At 33.7% G+C, this 24,985-nt stretch overlaps 1 protein-coding gene across 2 annotated transcripts; it reads right to left on the reverse strand.

The window, feature by feature from the left end:
- Positions 1-146: 146 nt before the first annotated feature.
- egl (Egl_like_exo domain-containing protein) lies at positions 147-24,854 on the reverse strand. 2 transcript variants are annotated; one of them, XM_014248046.3, is made up of 10 exons: positions 24,356-24,854; positions 21,445-22,114; positions 5,553-5,798; positions 3,940-5,477; positions 3,635-3,882; positions 3,378-3,572; positions 3,197-3,298; positions 2,885-3,134; positions 2,607-2,695; positions 147-2,542 (listed from the first exon to the last, which is right to left on the reverse strand). In XM_014248046.3, the coding sequence occupies exons 2-10, from the start codon at positions 21,608-21,610 to the stop codon at positions 2,290-2,292; spliced, it is 3,087 nt and encodes a 1,028-aa protein (XP_014103521.1). In that variant the 5' UTR covers positions 21,611-22,114; positions 24,356-24,854; the 3' UTR covers positions 147-2,289. The 2 variants fall into 2 exon arrangements, with proteins under 2 accessions (XP_014103521.1, XP_036223527.1); XM_036367634.2 differs by lacking the exon at positions 24,356-24,854 and adding an exon at positions 22,375-22,450.
- Positions 24,855-24,985: the final 131 nt, after the last annotated feature.

Raw genomic sequence — 24,985 nt, forward strand, 5'->3', positions numbered from 1 at the left:
TGAACGCATTACGTTATTAAGGTCGGCAGAAATAATCGACTAAATAGTAAGACCAAAATAATACTGAGAAGAAGAGAAAATTACAAACGTTTCATAAAACAAAACTGAAAGAATAATGTGTATATGTATAATCAAAACAAAGCACATGTTTTTTTGTTTTTATTTTGTTTTTACTATAAGTGTAAGTATTATTAAACTTTTTAAATGTTATCCAATGTCATCTCATCATATGTATACATTTAATTCACACATTTCGTCCATGGGTTCGTTTAAATATTTGTATATAGTATAGGTAAAAATGAAGTACATACATATGGCGGCATGACATGCATACATATGTACTTGTTTTTGAGAAAAAATCGCTTAAGCCTTAAATACAATATTTATACATATACATTAGTATACGTAGATTAAAACTCGTTGAGCCAAAATCAAATAAGCATATTATATTATACATAAGCATGTTATTAATTTTGCATGCGTACTTTGTTAATAATAAGTATGCCTGTAATACAAGATTAAATATCAGCATTATATAACAATAATTGCAACGTTAATATATTATATATTTCATTATTTTGTATATAGTATGTATATGTATATAGATTTTTTCCAATTTGTTTTGTTGCAAATGCTTCGAATTTAAATCTGTAACAATAATTCATTTTTTATAGTAACTCAGTTAATATGGCTATGAAGAAAGCGATTACGTAAATTAGCCTTTTCATAAACTTTTAGTAATAAAACTAACAAAAAATATAATTAAATTCTTATTAGAGTTCGGATGTTAGCAAAGCACTAATATGTATAATTTTGGATTTACTTTATCCGACTCATAAATAGTTGCAAGATTTCATTTTGTCACATAACCAAATCAAGCTTGATTTGAATATAATAGTGTTTACAAAGTATACATATGCGCATATACAGTTATCATGTGATATATTAGTTATTTTGTTGTTGCTACACTAAAAACTTACATACACGTATTTCATTGTTTACAATAGCATAAAATTTTGCACATGCATGTGATTGCCAAGAAAGTTTAGTTAATTTATAATATAACAAAATTAAAAGCAAGTGCAACAATTATTTATGTAGATAACAAATCCTTATGCTTTTCAAATTGCTTGTAGTGCACAACTTGCATAGGAGTTACAATAGCGTTTGAAGTAATTTCGAACACATGTCACCACATAAAATTCCATAGCTCGAAATGTTTCTTCAATACTTCTAAAATAAGTAATACATCGTTTCGAATATATGTATATCGCGAAGGTGCTGCTTTTTCGAAGAACCTAAAACTTATAAAGTATATTTTCCTTTAATTATATTATAATTATATCAACACATTTTCGTTTATATTTATGCTATCGCATCTATCCATCAACATCAAATTCTCATATTTCGTTTATGAGAACTGTGTTAAAAAGACGCAAAAATTGCGGATATGTGCAAACATACATACATGTATGTATGTCGCTTACCTTGTTGATCACTACTTTGGATTAATAAAATAAGCTTGTATTTTATAATTGTGTTATATTGGAAAAACAAATGCTTGATAGCACAATAGTGTTACTCTTAAGTTTCGTTATTCCTTCACCAAACATTGCTGGTTTATATATTTTATTTATTACATATTATTTTAGCTAAATTGTTTGCATTATAATAAAGAAAAGTTAATTACTTGGTCTACGCATAATACGGGCAAACACTGTATATTTATGAGCATAGGTATTTACAAACGGATCTAAGCCTACAAATCTTAGCTTTTACTCATCTCAGAAGCACACGAATTAGCAATTTTTAAGTATGGCTCAACTTGTCTTTGAATTGAGGTGATTACATACTTATATACCAATGGATTGCCTTTGGGAAATTCAGCAAACTTAAAGAATAAATCGGTTAAATGAACATTAGCGCATTTTACGCTTTAAATTAAAAAAGGGGAAATATAAAATTGATAAGATAATACAAGTTCTAATAAAATATATAATAAAAAATAAATACATACACACAAGTAGTAGATGAATGTTTGCAACATTTTCACTTAGCATTTAGTATAAAACTTTAACGTATACGTATGTACTGTGTGTATATGTATATATTGCAAGTAGGTTTGTGTACATTTTCATGTCGTTGAATTGACTGCTTTAATTTTGATATGTTCACTTAGTTATTGCCCAAAATAGTTTTACTACTTATTTTACATAGCTGCCATTTTTATATTTAACAAATGATTTATGTAAAACAAAGCTCAGCTCATTTTCCTATGAAGTTCTTACTTCACGATGACGATGTGGCCGTCGCTGTTGACTGTGCTATCGGTGATGCCGTGATACGTTTTGGGGATGAGGTCAACACTTTCTCCTTCGGTTTCCCTTGTTCGTCTTGGAAGAATATCTTTGTTATGACGATATCGCCAGTGCTAAGAGTTTGAGATGCAGCGTCGACCAATTTCACAGCCCTCTTTTCATTGTTACCTATGCGCATTGTTGGTGTTATGCTTCGTTCACAATTGCAACTGCAGTTTTTAGCACTAAAATTAGCAACATAATATTGTTTACGTAAGCCTGCGAAATACATTTCAAAATAATACCCACTTTTTGACTTTTTCGCGTATAATTTGCACGCTGTCGGTGGCTGATATGCTGGAGCCCAATTGATCCTGTATCGCATTGGAAGTTATAATCTGTGATAGATAACGAAAAAATTAACGAAATTTAAAGTCAATTTATTTATGTGAAAGTATCGAAAATAAAATGAGATATTAACTTAAAAACCTAATCATTCTTTATATGCAAATTCGATTCAGTCTGAGTTAAAGTTACATAGAAAAGTGAGGATAACCCTGTCGTCACTTCATATCCCTAACACCTACTTGATCATTTGGCATTTGAGTAAGAGCTGACAATATCGCTTCTAGTTTATCCAATTTCACCACACGGTCCATGGATTGATCGGACAAAATTTCATCCATCATTTGCATTGACTCTGCCAAGCTGGGTGGCTCAGAGTTGAAGCGTGGTGAAAATGTACCGGTTAATGAGTTATCTGATGGCACTGAGTCGAGGCTTGGGAAGTTATCGTTTTCAATAGGTTCTTGCTCATCCTCTGAATCACTTTGATCTCTGCAAAAAAAAAACATTAGAAAAAATATTAAATTTCGTTTCATTCAACTAAGATAGTTTACCTAGTTTGATTGCCTGCCGATTCCATTTTTTCAAATTTCTTTGCGACTTTGTTGTTGTTACGCTTGAGACGGTCTTTTTCTTCCTCGGTCAGGTCCATGTAGCTGCATAGTGAACACAAATATAAGACAAATAAATATGTAAATTCCACTGCATACGTCTCACTAGACTCCATAAGCTTACCGTAATAAGCGAATTTCACGATTCGACAGCACTATACTTTTGTTAGACTGCTCCAGTTTCTGTTTGAGATCAGCGACCTCGGTGGTTACTTTACGTTGTTTCTTCCGTATTTTCACCTCATTGGGTTTGATTTGTATTAGTATTTGTTCAGTGCAGAGCTCAGAGAAAAGCTGTCGATTCTCCGGTTTTATTTGTCTATAAAATGAAAGTTTCATGTATTAGAATACCAACAATCGATGTGAATTCATGATGCATACCTTGCTAGGTTGCCATAGAGCTGATCGTTTATTAATACCAACACATCCCCGGCCGCATAGAGTAGCATATCACGTGATAGTGGTCGCTTGGACCAATACTTTTGATCGCGACGGTAAATCTGCTTGAGTTGTTCCTTGATTGGATTGATAGGAGCGTTATACTGTTCGCAGAGTGTGTTCAATGAGATGTATTTCGCCTTATATACCTGTTTGCCTGTCTCTTGGTACTGCACAGTAGCATACGCTGCCTATAAAAAATTAATGCGAAATTCAAATAACCAGCTTCAAGCACAAATTTTACTCACCTGTGTGTCGAAGACATTGCGCAAGAGTATACCAAATTGCAGGTATAAATTCGCAGCATTATTGCGGCAATCATGTATGACTTTGATGACATTTTCATGCTCTAACAATGTCTTCAGGCCACCGTCGCTGATGATTTCAGGGCAGGTGCGCACATCGAAAATGAAAGCTTCTCCACGAGTTGTCCCTATCTCGATGAGTGTGATGTCACCCTTCAAGCCCAAATTGATGCCTTCACAGTCCAAAGATATGACTATGCTCTGGTTGCTCTGCGCAAACTTCAACATAGCTTCTGTGACGAACATGGAATGTTTCACGTTCGCAATAACTGTGGTGTTCTGCAGCACCTTGATCTTCCAGGTGTCGCCTACAAAGTAATTGTGACTAGGAGAATGCGGTGCATTATTCGTGCTGACTGTAGCAGTTGGGTTGGAATTGGTGGCGTTGATATTATTGGAATGCACAGGACTTGAATGCGTGGAAGAGTTTTGTGGGTTGTAACCAACGGGAGCACCGCCCACTTGATTAGCCAGCGATTGCTTGTCTTTTTCATAATTCTCGGCCAATGTGCGTATTACCAAATTATTAACGCGTTGCTTTAACGTCTGGTTAAGACTGTTGGGACGCTCAGTAGGCGCCTGTGTAGGTATGGCGGGGTTTTGTAGTAAATTCAGATTGCTTTGACCGTTCATAGGTGCTGGAGTGTTGTTGCCAGTTTGACCGTAAGATGAGCACGTGTTTGGGCTGGGACAATTGCGTTCACAGAGGTTGTCTAGATGTACGTCTGTCATCTGTATAAAACTGTCAAAGCCCGAGTTGGGTTCTGAACGTGACTGTGCCGAATTCTCTGCCACCGACGCAGCCGACGGGCTGGAAACATTAGATACTGGCGCATTTAGCTTGAAATTCGGTGATGTAATGCTGTAATTATTGTTGTTGTTGCTTAAGTTGTTCAGATTCGGACTTTGTGGCGATGAAGCGTTTATATTATTATTATTGGCAAAGCTACGCAATCCTGGCGACTGCAAACGTTGTTGTACGGCGCTCAACGCCGGCTGTGTCGGTGGTGGCGACTGGTTCTTCTCGGCCATGTTATTAATGTTGTTGTTCATCGAGTTGTATTGTTCGCGCGAACGCGCTTGCGCTTGCTGTATATAGGAATCGCTCAATTTGGGCTTCTGCAGCAGCGTGACTAGATTTGCTTGTATGTGAAAACAATCAGAGAAGAGCTTGAGAAAGGTCGAGAGATCGTTGGGCGTTTTGAACATGCGCAACCATTGCTCTTGTGGAAAGCGCGCCGTCAACAAATGAAATAGTTGATCCACCAAAATAGGGCCCTTAGTCTCGATGCATTGCGCAAAGAAATCCAACATCTGCTGAGTAGCTTTCGTGTCGATATTACTCTGCGGCAAATGAAGGCGCTCTTGTGCTGGCAAATCGGTCATATCTTCGCATCCCACAAGCATCACATGATCGTCGACCACTTTAAACGTGTCCGTATGCTTTTGCAAAAATTCGGTGAACTCCTTTATGTGCTGACCTGATGTCGTAAAGAGACATAGACATGGACTTCAAAATATCGTTTAGACCTAAACTCTCTCATTTAATTACGCACCTGATATATGCCGCACCTGTGGCGACGCTTGCGAACGATGACCCAATAGGCTACGCACTGGGACCTCCACACCGATGCCATACTGCAGCATTTTGTTTTTAAAGTAGTCTTTAGCCTCTTTAATGTAATCACGCCGACCGCCAAATCCGCTTTCGTCCTCCGAAGCGTGCTGATAAGTATTCACCTTTACATAGTCTCCATCCACAAGAAATATTGACGGATGCTGTGCAAGCAATTTTTTCAAACCTTCAATTAAAAAAATTTGGTAATTTTTTGGAAAAATGCTTAGAATCTTAATTTAATTTATTTATTCTAGATATGTACTTATATATATAATACTGCAAACAAAATTTCACAACATTTATACCGAATTTCTGAGTTTCAATTAATTTTAGATTTCGTAAAATAATCTCAATTTTACACTAAGCAAGGTGTATTTAATTTGTAGAGATCTCGGTGGGAAAATGAAGTATAAATTCGTTTATCAAATTACTCTATAAATATATTTTACGTAATAATATATAATATAAATTTTATTTCTTCGTATTCCATTGAATTGGTGACTTATGATGAAACCCATAAATTACAAGTGTGTGCTTATGAAAACAACAACTGCACACATTAATTATTGGTGTCAAATAGAGTACTTAAGCACTCGCCTATGTGTAGTACTTTTACACCGAACGATAGTGATAAGAATATATAAATCTGGTCGTTCATGGGAACATATGTATATAGGCAACAAAGACTTCTTTTTATCAATGCACACATATGTATATATACATATGCAAACACTCCGTTGCTATAATAACACTGATAACTCAATCTGTCACATCTAACTGTTGCTTAGATTTTTTACACCTTACACCAGTGCGATAATTAGAACTTCTCGCTTAACCCTTAGGTGATAAACATCATATCATTTTAGGCACAACAAGTATAGATTCACATTTAAAACAATTCTAAGTGCACGAATTTCTCGATTGTTTATTCCTGTAAAGTATGTATCTCTGTATGTAGGACGCGCGGGTTAAGTTTTTAATGGAGAAATAGGAAATAACACTCGAGAGACCCGACAGTTGCGGTTTGTGTTTGCCAACGAGTTAGCGAAACAATTTACAAATTTAAGCGCATCAAAAGATTACACGGGACTTTAAAAATACTTAATTAAATTATCTGTCGGCTACTAAAATAACGGTGATTTTTTTAAATACAAGGGGTCAACGTATATGACGTTATATGGGAATGTATCAAATGTCCAACAAAGGTTTTGTGTTGATAAGTTTTTTTTATGAAAATCATATTACGCTGAATAAAATAATGTGTAAAAACGCTAGATACAAACAAAATATAAAAAAACATAGACAATTTAAGAAGATTGTATAAGGCAACATTGTGCCATCCCCTCTATCACAGGTACTCACAAAGGCACAGCACCCTAATGAATTGCAGGTACTTGCTGGGCGCTATTGCTGTGGGTTGATGTAGCTACTTCAATTAATAAATGTTAGAAATGCTAATTAGATATTTCAATTATAAGTTCCTCCTATTAGTATGCATCCTTTGATCAGCCTTCATAGCCCTATGTATGCACAAATTAGCATTGAAGATTCGTTTAGTTATGGTAAAAACTTTTTGAAACATTTGGTTGAAATGAACATACTTTGACAAGCATATTATGACCACGAAGCAAGCAGAGTCGATTGCTCAAAGTGCTGAAACGGTATAAAAGCTATCAATGTGAGATAATAAAGGCACTTGATGCTGTAAATAACGGGTAAAGTAATTAGCAAAGCACTGGTAAATACCATATTCAATTGAATTTCTTTCACATACTTATGTGATTTATACGAGAGAGATCTCAGATGGTAATGACCTGCATGTCTTATTAAATAGTACAATATATTTAAAATATTCTCCCGAATTTCAAATCGATTGGAATAAAATTCTAAGTGATAGAACCTTCCGTCGATCAAGCCACGTCAGTGCACCGGCTCACACTTAAACGCGTTTATCTCCAAACTCAATTTTTTTAATCGGTGAAGCCATTTGGTTCAAAATTTGCACACACTGTCTAGTCATTGAACGAAGGATTTGGTTTGAATTCGACCAAAAAATGTGTTGTTTTGTTCAAAGTCTGGCATAAATTAGAAATTTTTACTTGCTGTCAATGCGCACTGAATATAATTTGTGGCATAATTTGTTCGGTCATAGTACTAGCTGTCATAATCGCTCTGATGGTGTACTTTACAGTGTATTACCATAAGGATAGATACTGCGGCAGCTTATAACAGCTGCGCCTTTAACCTTTAAGGATTACTTCCAGCAAAAAAAACTAAAATGGATTTAAATCACTTTAAGACAGGATAGGGACTTATACAATTATTTTGATGTAAATAAGCGTGTATTGTTGTTGTTGAAACTACCTATTTTTAGTTGTAATAAACAAAATCAAAATTTTTAAACATTTATATAAGAGAAATTTGTTGTTTTTATTATACAATAAGTTTATATAAAACAAGTAAGGGAGGGCTAAGTTCGGGTGTAACCGAACATTTCATACTCTTGCAACTTGCAAGAATCAAACCGGGGAAATGTAATACCTTCAGATGTTGACAAAACTTTATATTAAGAAATGTAGCGAAAAGATTAAATTTCATAGTTCGAAGAAATGGTAAATGGATAACATTCCAATTTGGTATCATATTAACTTATTTTGAAGGTCATAGATTCACTTAGTTTTATCACTATATTTTACTTCCCGTCAGCAAAAATTATTCTAAAATCATGGGGGACATAGAAATGGAAGGGCTGATTGTATTAATTTTTGACATTGCTCAGGTATACTTGAGAACTTATTTGCAAATGAAATTTTATAATATATATATGAATATAAGCAGACATATAGATGGAGTAAAGACAGTCGGACGTTTCAAAATCGTGAATATCTATTATATGGTGGCTATGGCAAGTTTTTGCTCGATTTGATCCATTTTAGGCACAAAGATACACTGTTATTAGAAAAATACGATTTCTCAATTTCATTAAAATATCTAACATATTGGCCGATATATGATGTATAAGGTAAACTGGAAGTTCGAAAATCTTTATATTAGGTATATTTCTTCAAAGGGGAATATTATTATTAAAAAAACATTTTCCCTGAATTTCAATTATATATCGAGTATTATCAGTATATCGGAAAGTAAAAAAACCATATGGAATTTAAAGCCGTGTTAAATGGTAAATATGCGTGGTTCCGATTACGCCCATTTTCGCACTGTAACATTGGAATATTTAAATAATCCTATATACCAAATTTGGTTGAAATTGTTGGAGTACGTTCGGAGATATATAATTTCACCTAAATGTGGGTGGTGCCACACCTAACGTCCAATTTTGACATCGGCTCCTATAAAACCCCTTTGTACGTTTCGTTATTGATTTATCGCAGTTTTAGTAGTTTTTAATAAAATCGTTATATGGGGAGTGGGGATATTTATCAACCAATTTCACCTATTTTCATATACATAACCCTATATCTAACTCGATTATTTTTAAATGATACAAAACTATTGTATTATACTATAGCAACATGTTGCAAGAGTATAAAAATATATTCAAAAGACAAATAAAATTATGTGTAAAAATTTAAATATATAATAATGCGATAAGGACTGTATTATATAAGTGAGTGGAATATGATATGAAGCTTGAGACATTTCATTAAAATATTTCCATTAATTTTGTCAACTTACTTTTAATTTGTGAATATTAAACTATCTAAGTTTAAGGACAAATATTTTTTCCTCGTATATGATACAAATTCCATTCTGAAACTATAACTGTTAATTGCTGATATTGATATTAAAACAGTTATTTGAAACGGCTAATAAAATTCGAGCTGTGCGATTATCTCAAGGGTTCAAGATAGATTGTGCGCTGGTAGGTTTGCACTCTTAGGATAATCATTGAGTATACTTTATTCTCTTAACAATTACACTTTAAGATAGGCTTATGCTTCGGCTATATACATGTTTTAAATTGTAGAGGTGGTATTTAGAAAATCGCTATCCATACATATTCTTCTTTGTATCGAATTCAGCTCAATAACTTTGTTGTTGCAGAAGCACAATTTATGGAACTTTTACCGCCACTTTACATCCATTTAGCTCTCTCAACTCCAATGTATTCAACATAATTCCCATCTGCAAACTTACTGGTGAACACGGATGTTCGATTCAAAAGCGATGAAGAGGCGAAATGATGGTTGGAAGAATATAAGACACGCTCCACTTTACAGTCGAAGAAAATGGAAAAACTTGTTGTTTGCGGGCGTTTTCCATTTTCATTTCATAGTGTGATTGCTAAATGTTGCAACAACAGTAGCTGTAGTAAATAAATGGGGCTGCAACAGATTTTCGCCGATAGCAAAATAAGCATATTGGACGTGTAGTGAATATTTGTGGAGCAAGAGTAGAAAAGAAGCAGCAAGCAATAACAACAAACAATGGTATGTGGTGGAAATTATGGAGCTGCCAACAACTAGAGTAAAACAGTAATTTATATACGTAGTTAGTAGACATTTGCATGTTTGTATGTATATGTATGCTTGTAGTGAGAGAGAATTGAGGAAAGCCATTAGCTTTACCAAACGCAAAACAAAAGTCAAATTTAAAACAATAACCAGATAAGATTAAATAAACCGAGTTAAACTTTATAGGATATAAATAAATTGTACAAACATACTCGTGCCTACGTATATGTATATGGATGTATGAATGGCGGTGTAAGCGAGGCAAGTTCAAAAGCTGAACAAATAAAGTTAAGAGAATGTGGCAAAACTGACATAAGGAAAGGGAATTCAGGGCACAACAAAATCAAAAACTACTCGCCTATGAAATGAGAAGTTGCTGCTGACGAACAATAATGAAAACAATAACTTTATAATGAAATTGGTGTGAAGTGATATGTGATGTCGGATATTTATGAGGCATGCATGGAAGTTCGTGTGTTTAAATGCAATGTGAAGCATGCACATTTATATGTGCATACGTATTGATATATGCATTCCTATGTATGTACAAGGGTTGCTTTTGGATTTCACGCTGTTCAGGCCATTCAATTACGGCAATAACAGCAGCCATTGGCAATTCATGTGTTTGAGTTTGTTGACCGCTTGGCCGCGGTAAGTGTTCAGAATAGCCGTTTTGAACTTTTGTTTATCAAATTTGATTCCTTAGTTGGATTAGTCATAACCATTCTTATATTCAAATAGTAATGCAAACGACACTACCTTATATTAATGAGTTATTAAGTTTTGCTATTTTCTTTTGTTCTTCGACTTTAGGAAAAGAATAATTAAATAGTGTTAAATTTTCACTCAATACAATTTTTTGCACAAATCAAGAAAGAAATACTATAGATTCATGTCAAAATTATAATTAAAAATGATTGTTTTTATGCTTTAGCTAACATCATACTAGTATATTAAGGATGGTTCTAGCTTCTACCTTTTCATATTTTTTTTTTATGGGATACGGTATATACGACTGACTTATGAATGTTTTTGTCATGTGTATTAAGTTTGTTTTGTATGAATTAAGTTCCAAGTTTTGCACCGATAGAATAAGAGTGAAAATAAAACAGTAATTTGAATGTGTTTTTTATTTTTTTAAGATATACGGAAGTAGGAATAAAAATAGAAAACCATTGAACGGAAACATTCCGCAGACTCTACTTTAAAACATTTTTTTTTGGCTTTGTAAAGTGTGATTTGTTCATATTTAGACGGCTATAACGCTGTGTTATCAATTAGAGACTACTAACGGTGCAGCCAGGCAAGTTAAGTCAAAGCAAAGCAAAACAAAAAAAACGACCAAATGATACTGACAAAACAAGCAACGAACTGTCCAACCGACCGGCAAACCAGTGTCGTCCATTCAAACAGTGGATGAGGCTACGAAAATCAGGTCACACTCCACACAACTCAGTGTGTTGGCTGCCAGTGTGTATTTCACTGCAACGTCAACTATTGTGTGGGCACCAACGCCATTACGACATTGCGCTCTAGCACCGTCAATGTCCCGCATGTACCTACTGTTAAAGTGCGATAACTTTTTCTTGTCATAATGTGATATGACAGCGGCTGCCACTTGCACTGATGCTTATATAATACAATATGGTTGACATTGCATGATGGGCTTACAGTACCATAGTTCCATAGCTCCAGCAAAACCCACAGTATAACAATCCACAGGCCATCGAGCGCTTCCTCTACCCAATAGTGAGGGAGTACGCGAATGAATATCTGTGAGTTAATGTGAATTCACGTAAGTATGTTTGTACGTACGAATTACGTAGTTGTTATGCAAATGAGCTGTGAATAGAATTGCAAATAAATTATGCTCAACTGCCTCTAAGCCGCGTACGTCATTCCGCTGCACAGCATAATGCTGGAATTACTGAGCGACGTGTGGCCCTCCGAACTTACCGTCCGTATCAAACGAAATCAGTTGTTATCTTTTGTTTTCATCACAACTAGCTTTTAAGATATAATTTTTCATAAAACTAAACCTCAAATTTAATAGCCAACTATTAAAAATAGTCTACTTATGTATAAATAATTGTATTCGACTGTGATTTTGAGTTGGTTTAAGAATATTTCAAAATATATTCTAGTTACTACAAAATATCGAGACTGGTAACCCTGCGTTGTAAGGGAGCAATCAGCTGATTCGTTTCTACGGAATAAATATAATTTTCGCGGGCATCTACGTACACGGACGGTAAAAGCAGTGATGGGTATTCATTTACATTGCGCTCTCATAAGATAGGTCGTATCAGCTGATACGGTCTACGGTTTTGCGTCAGTTACTAACTGTAGCATAAGTACTGACAGAGAGAGTGCGAGGAAGTATTACACAATAAGTATGTAAGTATGCCGATCACTTCAAATTATGCTGACGACTGCTATTTAATAGCTGACGTGATAGAAACCTAAGGCTTTGGTTTGGTAAAATATTAATATGAATATAATTCCTAGTTGGAATCTCCCTGTACGGAAAGATGTGCTTGTGCTTATAATGGAAATCGATTGCACCAATTATAATAAATAAAAAACATCACTGGCTTATCATTAACGTTACTATAAAGTCTTCTTCTTGCCCGATTTTAATGAAGTTCATTGCATTTTTATTACAACGATAACAAACGTTGCTTATCAAGTTGACTTTCTGGTAAATATTCTATATAATTTAGAATATAAATACAAATAAATACATTTCTCAAAAATGCTTTGGGGGTTTTTGTGTTTTTATTTAATATTTCAAAAAATCTCAGACAAAGTCGTGTATTTTTATGCATAAGAACTTTGGCATAATTATTAATATATGTAAATGCAGGCATAATTGTCAACATATGGGGTTAGAGGACCTATTCTTCTGTTAATGTAGGGCTCATTAAAATGCAACAACAAAAAGGGTAAGGACAACTAACCACCAAATATGTATTAAAATTAAAAAAAAAATATAACATATACATAAAAATATAATATATACTTGTGGTATTTAGGATGGTCTGAATAAAGAAAAAACTTGAATTCTGATACTTCCTAAACTTCTAATGTCTGCTGAGTTGTGGAAATCTCTGGATATATCAATTCTAAATGTCCTATATGCAACCAAAAAGGACTTGACAATACAGCTATCTTCTAATAGCTCGAATATAAAATTTATTTTCATATTTCTAAGTAATGGAAATTCAAAATGATTTAAATGGTGCAGTTGCCGTGGTAAATATTCTTGGGCGCATAAATACAGATATTTAATACCCTAAATATGCAAGCAAACGCCTCCCAATATCTCTGCGAACAAATGTGTACATAAATATCACTCAGTATGTGGCCATAATCTTAAATTTAAATAGAAACCACAAAAATCGTAAAAGTCATACCATAGTCGCACTAATACACAAGCACATGTATGTACATAGAGTCATATGTAGTATTGTTGGTGCTCGTTTGCCGATTGGCTGCACGTACGAATATCCTTCTAGTATAACCGAACGTATTCGAAGGTATATCTAAAGGTGGAACTGTTGCACCTGTTCGCTGTGCCACCATATAGGATGATATTGATACGAAAAATGAACAAAAAAAAGCAAATATTTATTCTTTTGGCAAAAGTCACAAATATTTATGGTGGCCAAAAGCAAATGTAAAGCGGCCCTCAAAGTTTATTGAGGTTTAAATTTTTATGAAATCCTCCGCATTGGCTACGGTGTTTGGCAAGTAATGGCCTTTTGAAGGGTTTGCTGGCGCTCACGTACTCAGCCATCTAGAATTGCTATTTCCCAAAGAAATTTCAAACATTAAATTGAATTATGAGTTTATCGCCACTATGGTTAAGGTATATGTATACCACTGGCTTCTTGAAAATTTTAACGAAAGTTTCGGTCACTGGGTATCGCCGCTCCACCGCAGTTTCTAGTAAATATTTGTTGATGTTTTTACTGGTACATTACATTTGTTATAACCTTTCAAATTTAATTATCCTTTTTTTTTTTTGTATAGTAAATGTGGTTTACAAATCATTTAGGTGAAGAATCTATAAATAGCATTATTTATTACATAAACCTAACGCTATCCATTTGCGGCCTTGACGACTTTCTTATTAATATTTTTTTGGAGGCATTTGTGTTATGACTTGTAAGAGAGGACGTTTATATCAATATTATATTTGGTGCAAACAAACAGAACAACAGTTTCTGGTCTTTTTACTTGAACGTTTCGGAATCAATAAAATTCTTTTACATGGGTACGAATTTTGCTTGGGAAGAACTTCTGAATTGATTTATAATTGAAATATTATAATCGTGCCTAAATCATATTTCTTTTCCCATGTAGCATATACAATAACATAGGATATTTTGATATTTTACATTAAACAAGTAACCCTACAACCTTGAAAAAATAATATGCTAGTACAAAATTTTCCGCTCTCCCCCAAGAGCACCGCTCACCGAAGGAGCGCTATGTCCTAATCGATTATTTTCCACCGCTCCGGACTATTTTCTCGACTCAACACCTGACCTTACTCAATCTGATGCGCTAAAATTCTTTCGATCAACACTGTTACGCACGTCGGTTCAATTATATTCGCTACGACCACCGCCAATCGGCCTCCGAATACTTTTAGATATTTAAAACGTTATTGTATTTTAAATGTAAATGTATATAAAATTTAAAGTTAAAAAATAAAGTAAATTAATAAATTTATTTTAAATATATAGTGTTAAATACACTGGTGTGTGCTTCCTAACATATTTGGAACTTGCTCAATGGTAATGACAGATTCATTGTTTAAACTCCCTTAATCTTTATGGGTTTTTGAGCACTGTTAAAAGTTTTGTAAAGTTTTCTATATATTCAAGTAATTTATGTAGGATTATATATTTATTTGTTAAATGTGTCTACATTTTTATAGTATCGAAAATATATTAAACTAATAAACCTATAATAAATAACTTGCATGACAAAATTTACCGACAGCCAATAAGAAGTCGACTTGGTAAATATTGAATCTAATGGATACGAGTATCTGTCTAATGCAATTTCCTCCACAAATTGCGCTAATTAATATCAAATTAATTAAAACATTTAATCAAAAGTCCATCGCTGTACCATGTACCATCAATTATATATCAAACTCTGGTTCAGTACTAATCAGAATCAAACGAGCTAAGTTCATTTGTACATACATATATACTCTAATCAAAAGGGTAATTATCAAAGAAGGCACGAATTCCTCCACCTATGAACGCGTTAAGCAAACCAATTTGGCGCAAACATTACTTACTACATACATACGAGTTCGTATATAGTTCGAGATACTTGCTTATCTTCGACCAAGTGTGTGGACTTACGAAACGTTCGCAAACAATTTGGCTAACTGACATTTAGTTATTTCGGTTGACAACAAACGAAGCATACATGGTTAGGGCCAGCGTGGATTACAGTAGTAAAAACAAAACCACAATGGCAGAAGATAGCTAAATAATTTATAGAGTGTTTATACATAGAAATGTAAATGTACAAATTCAGGTGAAGAGTAAGGGAAGAGGGTTTGTTTTCTTTGTCAGTGCCCGTGATGACCAAAAGAGTAGTGAGCCATTGTTGCATCTGAATTTGTCATAAGTATATGGTATAAGTACGTGGAATGACGACCGAAGTTAAGCATACAAATATGCACATTAGAAGGCCGTTTTCGTTTCACTATACTTTTTCGTATAACTCATACAATATACGTATATACATACGTATGTATGTATGTCCGCATTTCGTTAAAATTACTCATAAATACTTTTTTCTAACTTACAATCATATGTTTGGACATTTTTAACGAGTGCATGTATACGCCAGAATTTATCTAAGATCTACAGAAATACTTTACAGTACCGAATTTGTTTTAATTTTTTAATTGCAAGTACTTTGTTCACAGGCGATTAATATTGAAAAGACATGTACCCTCACATCATTGGCTCTATTTGTTATTTTCATAGCAGAAGTTAACAAGAGGAAGAATAACTCATCTCTCTGACAATCGAATTTTGCTGTTAAAATGTGTTTCAATAGATATATTGCATGTTTCTATATATGTACTTCTCTTACTAACAGCTGATTATTTTCACAAACATTCACCGTATCATTTAGTGCACAATTCTGTAACCTTTTCTAGCAAAATACTATCATAAAATGATCCTCCCTGACAAATACAGACCCTAAGTTACAGTTATTAATTTTTTCTCTATCGTATCTATGTCAGAGACAACACTGATAAGTAAAAACTTTGCTGTTGTAAAGTTCAAAATCAATAAATACAATTTAACTGTATTCAATATTGCTTTCAAGCAGCTTTTATATAATAATCTTGATATAATAATCTTGAGGGCAGACATATATCCGAATGTTACTTCTTAACTTCCCACAAATGCGAATAAGGCGTGTAAAAAGTTATGAGCAGCTGCGTAAATGTCTTCATTTTATGTGTGCCGTTTCGAAAGCTCTTTTACCTTAACGTATTTATACAAAAGCGACAGCAGACACATCTTGCGTTAGGCAAATTCCCGAACCTTAAACTTATAAAATATTATGGCCCAGTAACACTACACACTCGCACATACCATACATACATACTACATGTGTATGTATGTTCAAATCAATTTATAGCCGTAAGTGGGTGGGTTAGAGAAATGTTGTGACAAAGGGTTAAAAAGCTTTTATACATGACCTTCTCAGTGCATTTGCTGGATTGGCATTCACCAGATGGCGGCAATACGGCAATGCGTAGTTCGTACCATACATTCACGCGACTTTTACGATTCGACGAACATTTTCTATTTCTACTTTTCTTGCCGATATTTAATGGAATTAGCAAACAAAACGCATATGCAAATAACTACCACGTTATTTTTAATATACATACACATATACATAAATGTAATTATGTCTTACATTGTGAAAACAATGTCAATGATGCCTTGTGTATATTCTTAATTTTAGTTTTGTTAAATATTGATTTTTTGTGATATTGTTGTTTTCGCTTTTACATTTGATTTGTAAACAAAAATATGAAGGAGTTTATGAATATATAATATAATATATAAAATGTACATCGTACAACTTTTGTCACAACGCCTAAAAGTAAACCTTGATGCCTACAACAAGCAAAGAACGTTTCAAATCGCGACCGTATTTTGCATTCTACTACTTAATATTAGAATTTTTTTTCGTGAAGGTCTGCGTGTATACGGTAAGTTGCGTGTGCTGCGCTAACCTTTTTTCGCGCCTGAAGTCAGTGGAAAGCAGCCTACAATCCCAAATCTATGCATAGCACTTTGAAGGGAGTTTGATTATTACTTTCAGCTGGTACCGATTTTCATTTCATTACAATTAATTATTGAGCATTTCACGACAACAAAAACAAATCACAACCTAACGGTAAAAAGGTAGTAAATACATTCTTCCATAAAATAATATCGCTTCGCAACAAGGGCATAAAAGTACACTACAGCACTGAGTTTGATATTATTTGTGTAGTGCCTTATAGGAGTACAATGTGTGTATGTTCAATACGAAATATGCTGCAAATGACAAAGATTGTTAATTATTAATATGCATATATTGTTAGTTATAAATAATTACGTCTGTTCGGTCCGAATGTGCTTACAAGGTCACTACACTGACAATAGGTCTGTATTAACTCGTCAATTGATTAAATTCTCATATCCTTGATTAACTCGTTATTTTTTCATGGTATCGGTAGCACTGTATAGATTTATTCCTATAAAATTGCACACTTCTCTATGTTTGTTCAAATTCAGAATATCTGCACACTTTTCCAATATGGGAATGAATATGTCAAAACTTCTATTTCCCGTTGTCCACTTACCATCTTTCCTTTCACCTCAATCCAATATTCAATTCGTATAAACATTTAGTGCTCATAAAATTCGGAAACTACTCTGAGAAGGAAGCTGTCCTTTTGGTTATCTCAAACCCTCATCAATCGAATGTAAATTGTACGAACTCATTGAATAGAAAAGTACAAATAGTTGCGAAATGTTTGCTCAAATGGTTAAGTTAGGAAGCGATGAGACAATCGAACACAAAAAAACGTAAATGGCAAAACAAATTTTGAAAATGGAATGGTGATTCCAGCGGAATGCCACCAGTGCGTGTGGTTGCTGGAATTTGGAATGACTTCACCGCTCTTAATTGAAAGTCAATTAGGAATTATTGCCACACACTTACATACATAAATATATACATATGTACATACATACATACACTTAGTTATAACAGGCAAACCATGTGATTCTCGTGAGCTTTCAGAAGGCTATTGGCAATATATGCAGGACTTAGCCAAATCGTGCATATGTCTAGTTATTATGGTTCAAATACAAATCCACACATACGACCGGCTTAAAGGGATCAAAAAACGGCTTAAAGGGATTAAACAATCTAATGCTATTGGTCTTGACTAGCGAGATAAAAGGTGAAACTATCTTAATTTCAATCTTTGGTAAAATAAAATAAAATAAAAATACATAAACACAAAGAACTAAGCAACTCATTGCTTTAGTTCGCAATTTCCCGCCATTTTCATGCTGCTTTCACACAAAGTTTTTACGTGTAATAAATTATGTCTGTAATGTGGTTTCTAAAGCCGGCAGAAAGGTCCTTGATTGTGTAAAGTTTAATTGACGCAACTTTTGTTAAATTTTTCATTTTCTGTACAGATAATCAGATTTCTAGTTGTTTCTCTTTTGAAATCCACATAACCTCGAATAAATGAATGGTATGTAGGCATACCCACACTTGTTCATTTGTCTATAATTCAAATGCATAGTTTGTAGCTCTTGCGTATTTATTTTTAATTATGCATGTGACATTTTCCTACCCTTATTTTCACACATAAAAACACTCACGCCAGGCAGTTCGAATACATTTACATACATTGCACTTGTAATCTATGTCACTTTTATTCTCGCAACATCTTGCAGAGTATTCATATTTTACCCAAAATTAATCGAGATAAATTTAGAATGCAATTCAAAATATAGTATTTCACACGCCTCGATGCCTTGAAATTTCGAGTTTTTTATGTGTTTTGTGTCTCATATTACTGTTAGATTGCAATAACATACTATATAGTAAGTTTTATATATTTATATTATCAAATGTATCGTCTTAGATGGCTCGTAACTAAACAATGTTGCAGAATAATTGATTGCACTAATATAATATGTATTTGCCACTTTTAAACCTTAACTAGATACATTTTTGGTCCAATATTCATCCGCCAAAAAATAATTCAAAAATATAACTTTCTCGTTATAAATTTATCATAAATTAATTTTTGTGATAAGTAGTTACATTAAATAAAAATTAATTTAAAAAATTAGAACATAGAAAATTAAATCGATACTTTCGATAATTTAACCCGAACTAGGCAAGAAGAAGCACAAAAAGCAAAATGTAGTCAAAAGCAAATTCATTAATAAGCCTAAGTTAAAAATATCCCGCCCAACGGCTTGTGGTATTCGCAATAAACGGTGATTGCTTAAACGACTTCATTACAATGCGATTTGCGAATTGCGATTGCGTGCAGGCATCGACCTACACAACGCAACACCACACACCTCGCCCGTACACATCCACATTTACGTAGTACCATCTGCCTGCTATTAGACATCCGCTAACAACTCAACACAAATTGAAGCAGACAATGTGGGGCGATGTGGGTGTGAGTCTTAGTGGGTCTCCCTACTGACACATAACTCAAATACTATAAATATGCATGAGTGTGTGCGAGTATATGATTCACATGGAATCAGATATTTGTGCAACTCACACTGAGCACATTGTCATGTAATAATTTTATATTTGTCTCGTATGCATGTATGTACCCCTATGTATGTATGTATATACATATGGAATTACTTTCGGTAATTGTACTCATATTGAATTATTTGTTTATTTCGCCTTTTTTGATTTTCGTAAAATTACCACCGTTTACCATCACTACAATTAAAGTGCGAAATTTAATTTACCGACAAATCGTCGTCAATTAAATGGTTTAAGCAGCCACTATAGTTTAGCGTTTTTTTCCTGTCAACCAAATTGCGTTTTCTACTGTGTTGAATATTCAAATTAAAATACACACAGATTTGCTAACAAAGTGAATATGATTCCAGAAGAACTTATTTGAGAAACAAACACATACTATATGAGCATGTAAATTTTCTGGGCCTCATGCTCATAGTTTATGCTTTCTTTATACATCAAGAATGAAAGTTGTCAATGTAAGTCATACTTAATTGAAGAAAAGTATTTTTTGTTTTCTGGAATCTATATACATATGTGTATGTATAGACAGTACGCTAGTTAGTACAATAGTTTGATAATTCGCATAATCATCAAGGTGAAAACCTGAACTTGATTATCTTCATTCCGTTTATGTTGTTGACTTCGAAACTAAGGCCCAACGGGGTATACAAAACAATTGCACCACAACAACCGCGTTCAACATTCCATGTGGCAATCCAGTTGATTGAGTATCGTCGCCTACGTTGTTTTATTTTTGTGGTGTAACTTTTTTTTTTTAATTTTCAAGTGCAATGTTTATAAGCATCACATGTGCGTATATGAGGCTTAAGTGTATTCACATACATATATAAGTATATACATAATATTATATGGTATACCGAACGATAACTCCCTCAAGTAATGTTTTGTTGTAGTTTAAGCGCTTTATTTTTTACGTAACAATTATAGTAAAATAAAAAGTCATTGGTCCCCATTACTGTTACCTATCCAGTTCGCATATCACTATAATGGTATTGTTACATTTTTAGGTTTCACTTGTATGGCGACGAGTTGAATAGACCTCAATCAGTCTAACAACATCTATAAATCCAAAACAAAAACCAACAACAAGTTATCTAAAAAGAAAATTCAATAACTTGATCGACGTTGATGTGTGAGTGACGGCAGCAATTTCGTTGTATATCAGGATTGCCACTTTAAGGCTGATAATGCCAAGGACTTCTACAGTCAGTTTTACCTGATAAAAAACCAATCAGTGCTAAATACCATATGTGCGAAAGTTTCAACATTACCACATCGGTTTAAAGGGCTTACTCATTTTCGATCTACTACTCATACAAATTCATAACTACACATCATACAAACCAATATAAGATAATCCGTCGCGCTCACTTAACTACTCAATTCAAACCTTATTGATCATAATATACTAACGCGGAAGATAAATAGTGAGGAAAGTTTTAGATATTTTTATTATCATCATTTAAAAGCATTAACTCTTACCCGATTGACTACCGCCCGCAATCTGACGCATTTCCTTAGTGAACTCCTTGTTACCAAACTGACAGGATAAGTCATGAACGGTACGCGACTCACCCTTGTCCATGAGACGCTCAAGGAAAAAGAGCAGTGTCATGTTACGTGCATTTTCATAACCCTGTGAATCCATGATGGCAGTTAGAGGAGAAGCGTATACGTGTTTCTCAACACTTTAATGTGTTTGTCGATAGCGGTAGGTAATTATACACTTTATTCACAATCTCAATTTTTTTTTAAATATTTTTATTCTTTTGTTTCAAAATATAATATTATGGATTCTTGGATTATTTTTGGTTTTAATTATTACACTTTTTGTTTGGCGAATGAAAATTTTCACTTCACGATTTTTACTACGACAAGCGAAGGAAGCACTTTTTGTATTGATTGGATAATATTTAGTTGTTTTTATTATTATTCTATATGATATATCCCTCCGTTTCTTTATGTTAAGGCAGTTTGAGAAACACTGTTTATCACAGAATTCCCGTCTTTCATCAAACGGTATTTTATCTTTTGATTTGGGTAAACCATAGACAGTGTTGTGGTTTCGTAATCTTATTCTACGCTTTTTCGACTATTGCTACTTTCATTTATCTATAATTTGATCGTTGTTGCCGCTGTTTGCTCCTGTTATCTGAAAGCAAAATTGAAACAAAACTTATAGTTGATGTGAAGAAAATTTACAACTGTATATATTATGTTCATACTTATGTATAAATTTTTAATGTGCTTGAGAAAAGAATGGGAGGAAATAGCGGTAAAATTTTACAACCAGCAAGATTTCTAAAGCAATTGGAGCCTTTAGACTGATTACCTATCAATTCAATGAATTTCACTTACTTGCTTTTTTACTTTCCTTTTGGCAGAAAAAGTTAAATTAATTTATTTACCCACCTGCACCCACGCATTAATACGTAAATCAAAACAGCAATGTAAACAGAAATTATTTGAGAGACGAATTTAGAAACTAATCAACCACACGACTAGCTAACTGCCGCTTAACTGGACAGCAAACAATGGTAAGGAACAACATCAAGCTTACGCAGAAGCAAGGAATAACAGGCAGTGAACACCGGCGGAATTGTGGAGTCTGCGCAAAAAATACGGCAAATCAGCTGTTTGCCGTTAAGCTTTGCATTCATAGTAGTTTTTAGTTGCGTGAATATAATATACATGAATTATCAGTTCTCTCTTTGTATTGGCATGATTTCTGCCCCTATCGACTTATCCGTCCCCGTCTCAGTCGCTGCCTTCGCTGCTGTTAGCGCACTCTCTTTAATTCCCTCTCTTTGGCAGAACAATTTACAGCACAAAGGAAAATAAAACACGGTCAAAAGTAAAAAATACGACAATATTTGCAACTTTTACCATTTACTTTTCTAAAATGTTTGTTATATTGTTTCACTACAAACACACACACTTGCGTAGACACACATACAATAGAAACAGAGTTAACATTTCGCGGACGCAAAATGAGATCTACAGGTAAGTGACATAGAAATTAGCGAAAATATTTGAACATGAAAGCCAAAAACGTGGAGAATATGTGATATGTACATACATACATATAATAACAACTTGCGACATGCTAATTAGTAGCCCATTAGATGATCTGATAAATAATATATTAAATATACAAAATTCATGTACATACACACATATATACTTATGCTGTACAAATACATATGTATATAGTTTGTTTACTTACAGACTTTCTTAATTATTTTGCAATGCGATTTATGTTCTAAATATTATATAATTATAAATATGTTTTTAGCAAAATATCTCTCATCACCGGCATTCGTACATTTCTTTGACATTCCTTTGATGTTATAAAATTATTTATTCCATTTGCTTAGAAACTAAAAGAAACACTAACATATGTATGTTCCTCACTTTGGTTTTTAAGCAACTTTCTCTAAGGTGTTAAAAGTATATAAGTATGTATATACATACATTTATACATATGTATACATGTACATTAATAAATTTTTCGTTGTCTTAATTTCGGTTCACTTCTTTGTTGAATTCAAAGAGTTCATTTATCAGTTAGTATTGGATCTGTCCGTTCGGGGAGTCACATAATGAGACAACTGAGCTCTCTAACAAAGTAATTTTTTTAAATTTATGTATAATAATAATTAGAAATTAAAATTGGTTTAAAGAAAAACAGTGAAGGGTAGTATGCTTACAGCCGCAGTCAAAGTAATAAACATCTTGGCTTTTGTTGCGTTTATACAAGTACAATCAATTAATGTAACCTGCAAACACGTTACTAAAGGGTCAATAATATAAAGGTAACTGACAAAAAGAGAAGAGAAAATCGCGAGTAAGAGAATTAGGTGTTCGCTGTCGCAGCCAACGTTATTCGCGACAATGCCACCAGCGTCGTCGATGCTCACGTTGACGTCACGAGAAAGGCAAATCAAAGAACATACAACAATGCATAAAATAATACGACACACGCATAAATATACATACATACTGTGTATATGTGTAAACACAAACATGCATGCGAATGTGTGTGCATAAATTGCTTTAGGTTTTTAGTGTGCATAATTTGTGTCTCCTGACTGCAAAACTCGGGCAAGGCAGCAGGTAAAATAACTACACTTGTATGGAAATTTGCATTAGGCGAGTGAGGGAATTTCGTAAAATTTTTATGATTATTAAATCAGACTTGAAATATACAGCCGTTAAATGCTAATATAAAGGATTGAGAAAATCAACGTCTCAATGAACACAGAAAGTTGTAAGCAAATTAAATAAGTTCATCCATTTACATCTATTTTCATATACTTATTTACATACATGCATTCCTTATTAACAATTTTTCGACATATTCATATATATATGAACATATGTATGTACTTACATTCTTACTAAAGCCTTATTTTCTATTATTTTGAGTTGCGGTTTGTTTTAATTAGAGTATAGTTATTCACATTTATAAGGCACTTGATTCGATGAACTTTTGTTTAATTTTATATGATAAAAATTTATAGAAAACCCATTTGCTCGATTTTCATCTTCGCGTGGGGATTTTTTATTTTAATTCGTTTGCTTTTTAAGTTTTTTATCCAAAATATCTTTATGACAAAATTAACTACGATCTACTACGTTGAAATTTGCGTGGCTTATGAGAGCAAAATGTTCGAAACGATACGATGACAGATATTTATTTTTTCCAGTGGCTTCTTTTTACCACAAGATCCGTGGTCCATACTATTTTTACACTGTACCACACGCTTTTTCTAAATCGGTATTAACTTTTCAACTTAGCAAAAGGTGTAGCAAATGAAATGTTTCAACAGATTTTATTTCCTGGTAACTAATTAGTATACCCCAGTACACACCAACTACCGAATTAACAAAAAATGATGATGACAAGGCAGCGACGGCGCAACAACTGACGACACTGACGACAGCAGCGACGCAGCTGGCGTACGGCCGTCAAAAACGGTCGCAGGGTTGCATTCACCTATCATAGGTCATCTACAGGTGA

This window comes from Bactrocera oleae, chromosome 4, assembly GCF_042242935.1.
Source record: "Bactrocera oleae isolate idBacOlea1 chromosome 4, idBacOlea1, whole genome shotgun sequence".
NCBI lineage: Eukaryota > Metazoa > Arthropoda > Insecta > Diptera > Tephritidae > Bactrocera > Bactrocera oleae.

What these genes read in the sequence shown, in the direction of transcription:
- egl (XM_014248046.3), bottom strand. Translation starts at nt 21,610, where the DNA reads ATGGATTCACAGGGTTATGAAAATGCACGTAACATGACACTGCTCTTT. An exon ending in CTCTATGGCAACCTAGCAAG is followed by an intron (nt 3,573 to 3,634) that starts GTATGCATCATG and finishes TTCATTTTATAG; the next exon opens with ACAAATAAAACCGGAGAATC. An exon ending in CTCAAATGCCAAATGATCAA is followed by an intron (nt 2,696 to 2,884) that starts GTAGGTGTTAGG and finishes TATCTATCACAG; the next exon opens with ATTATAACTTCCAATGCGAT.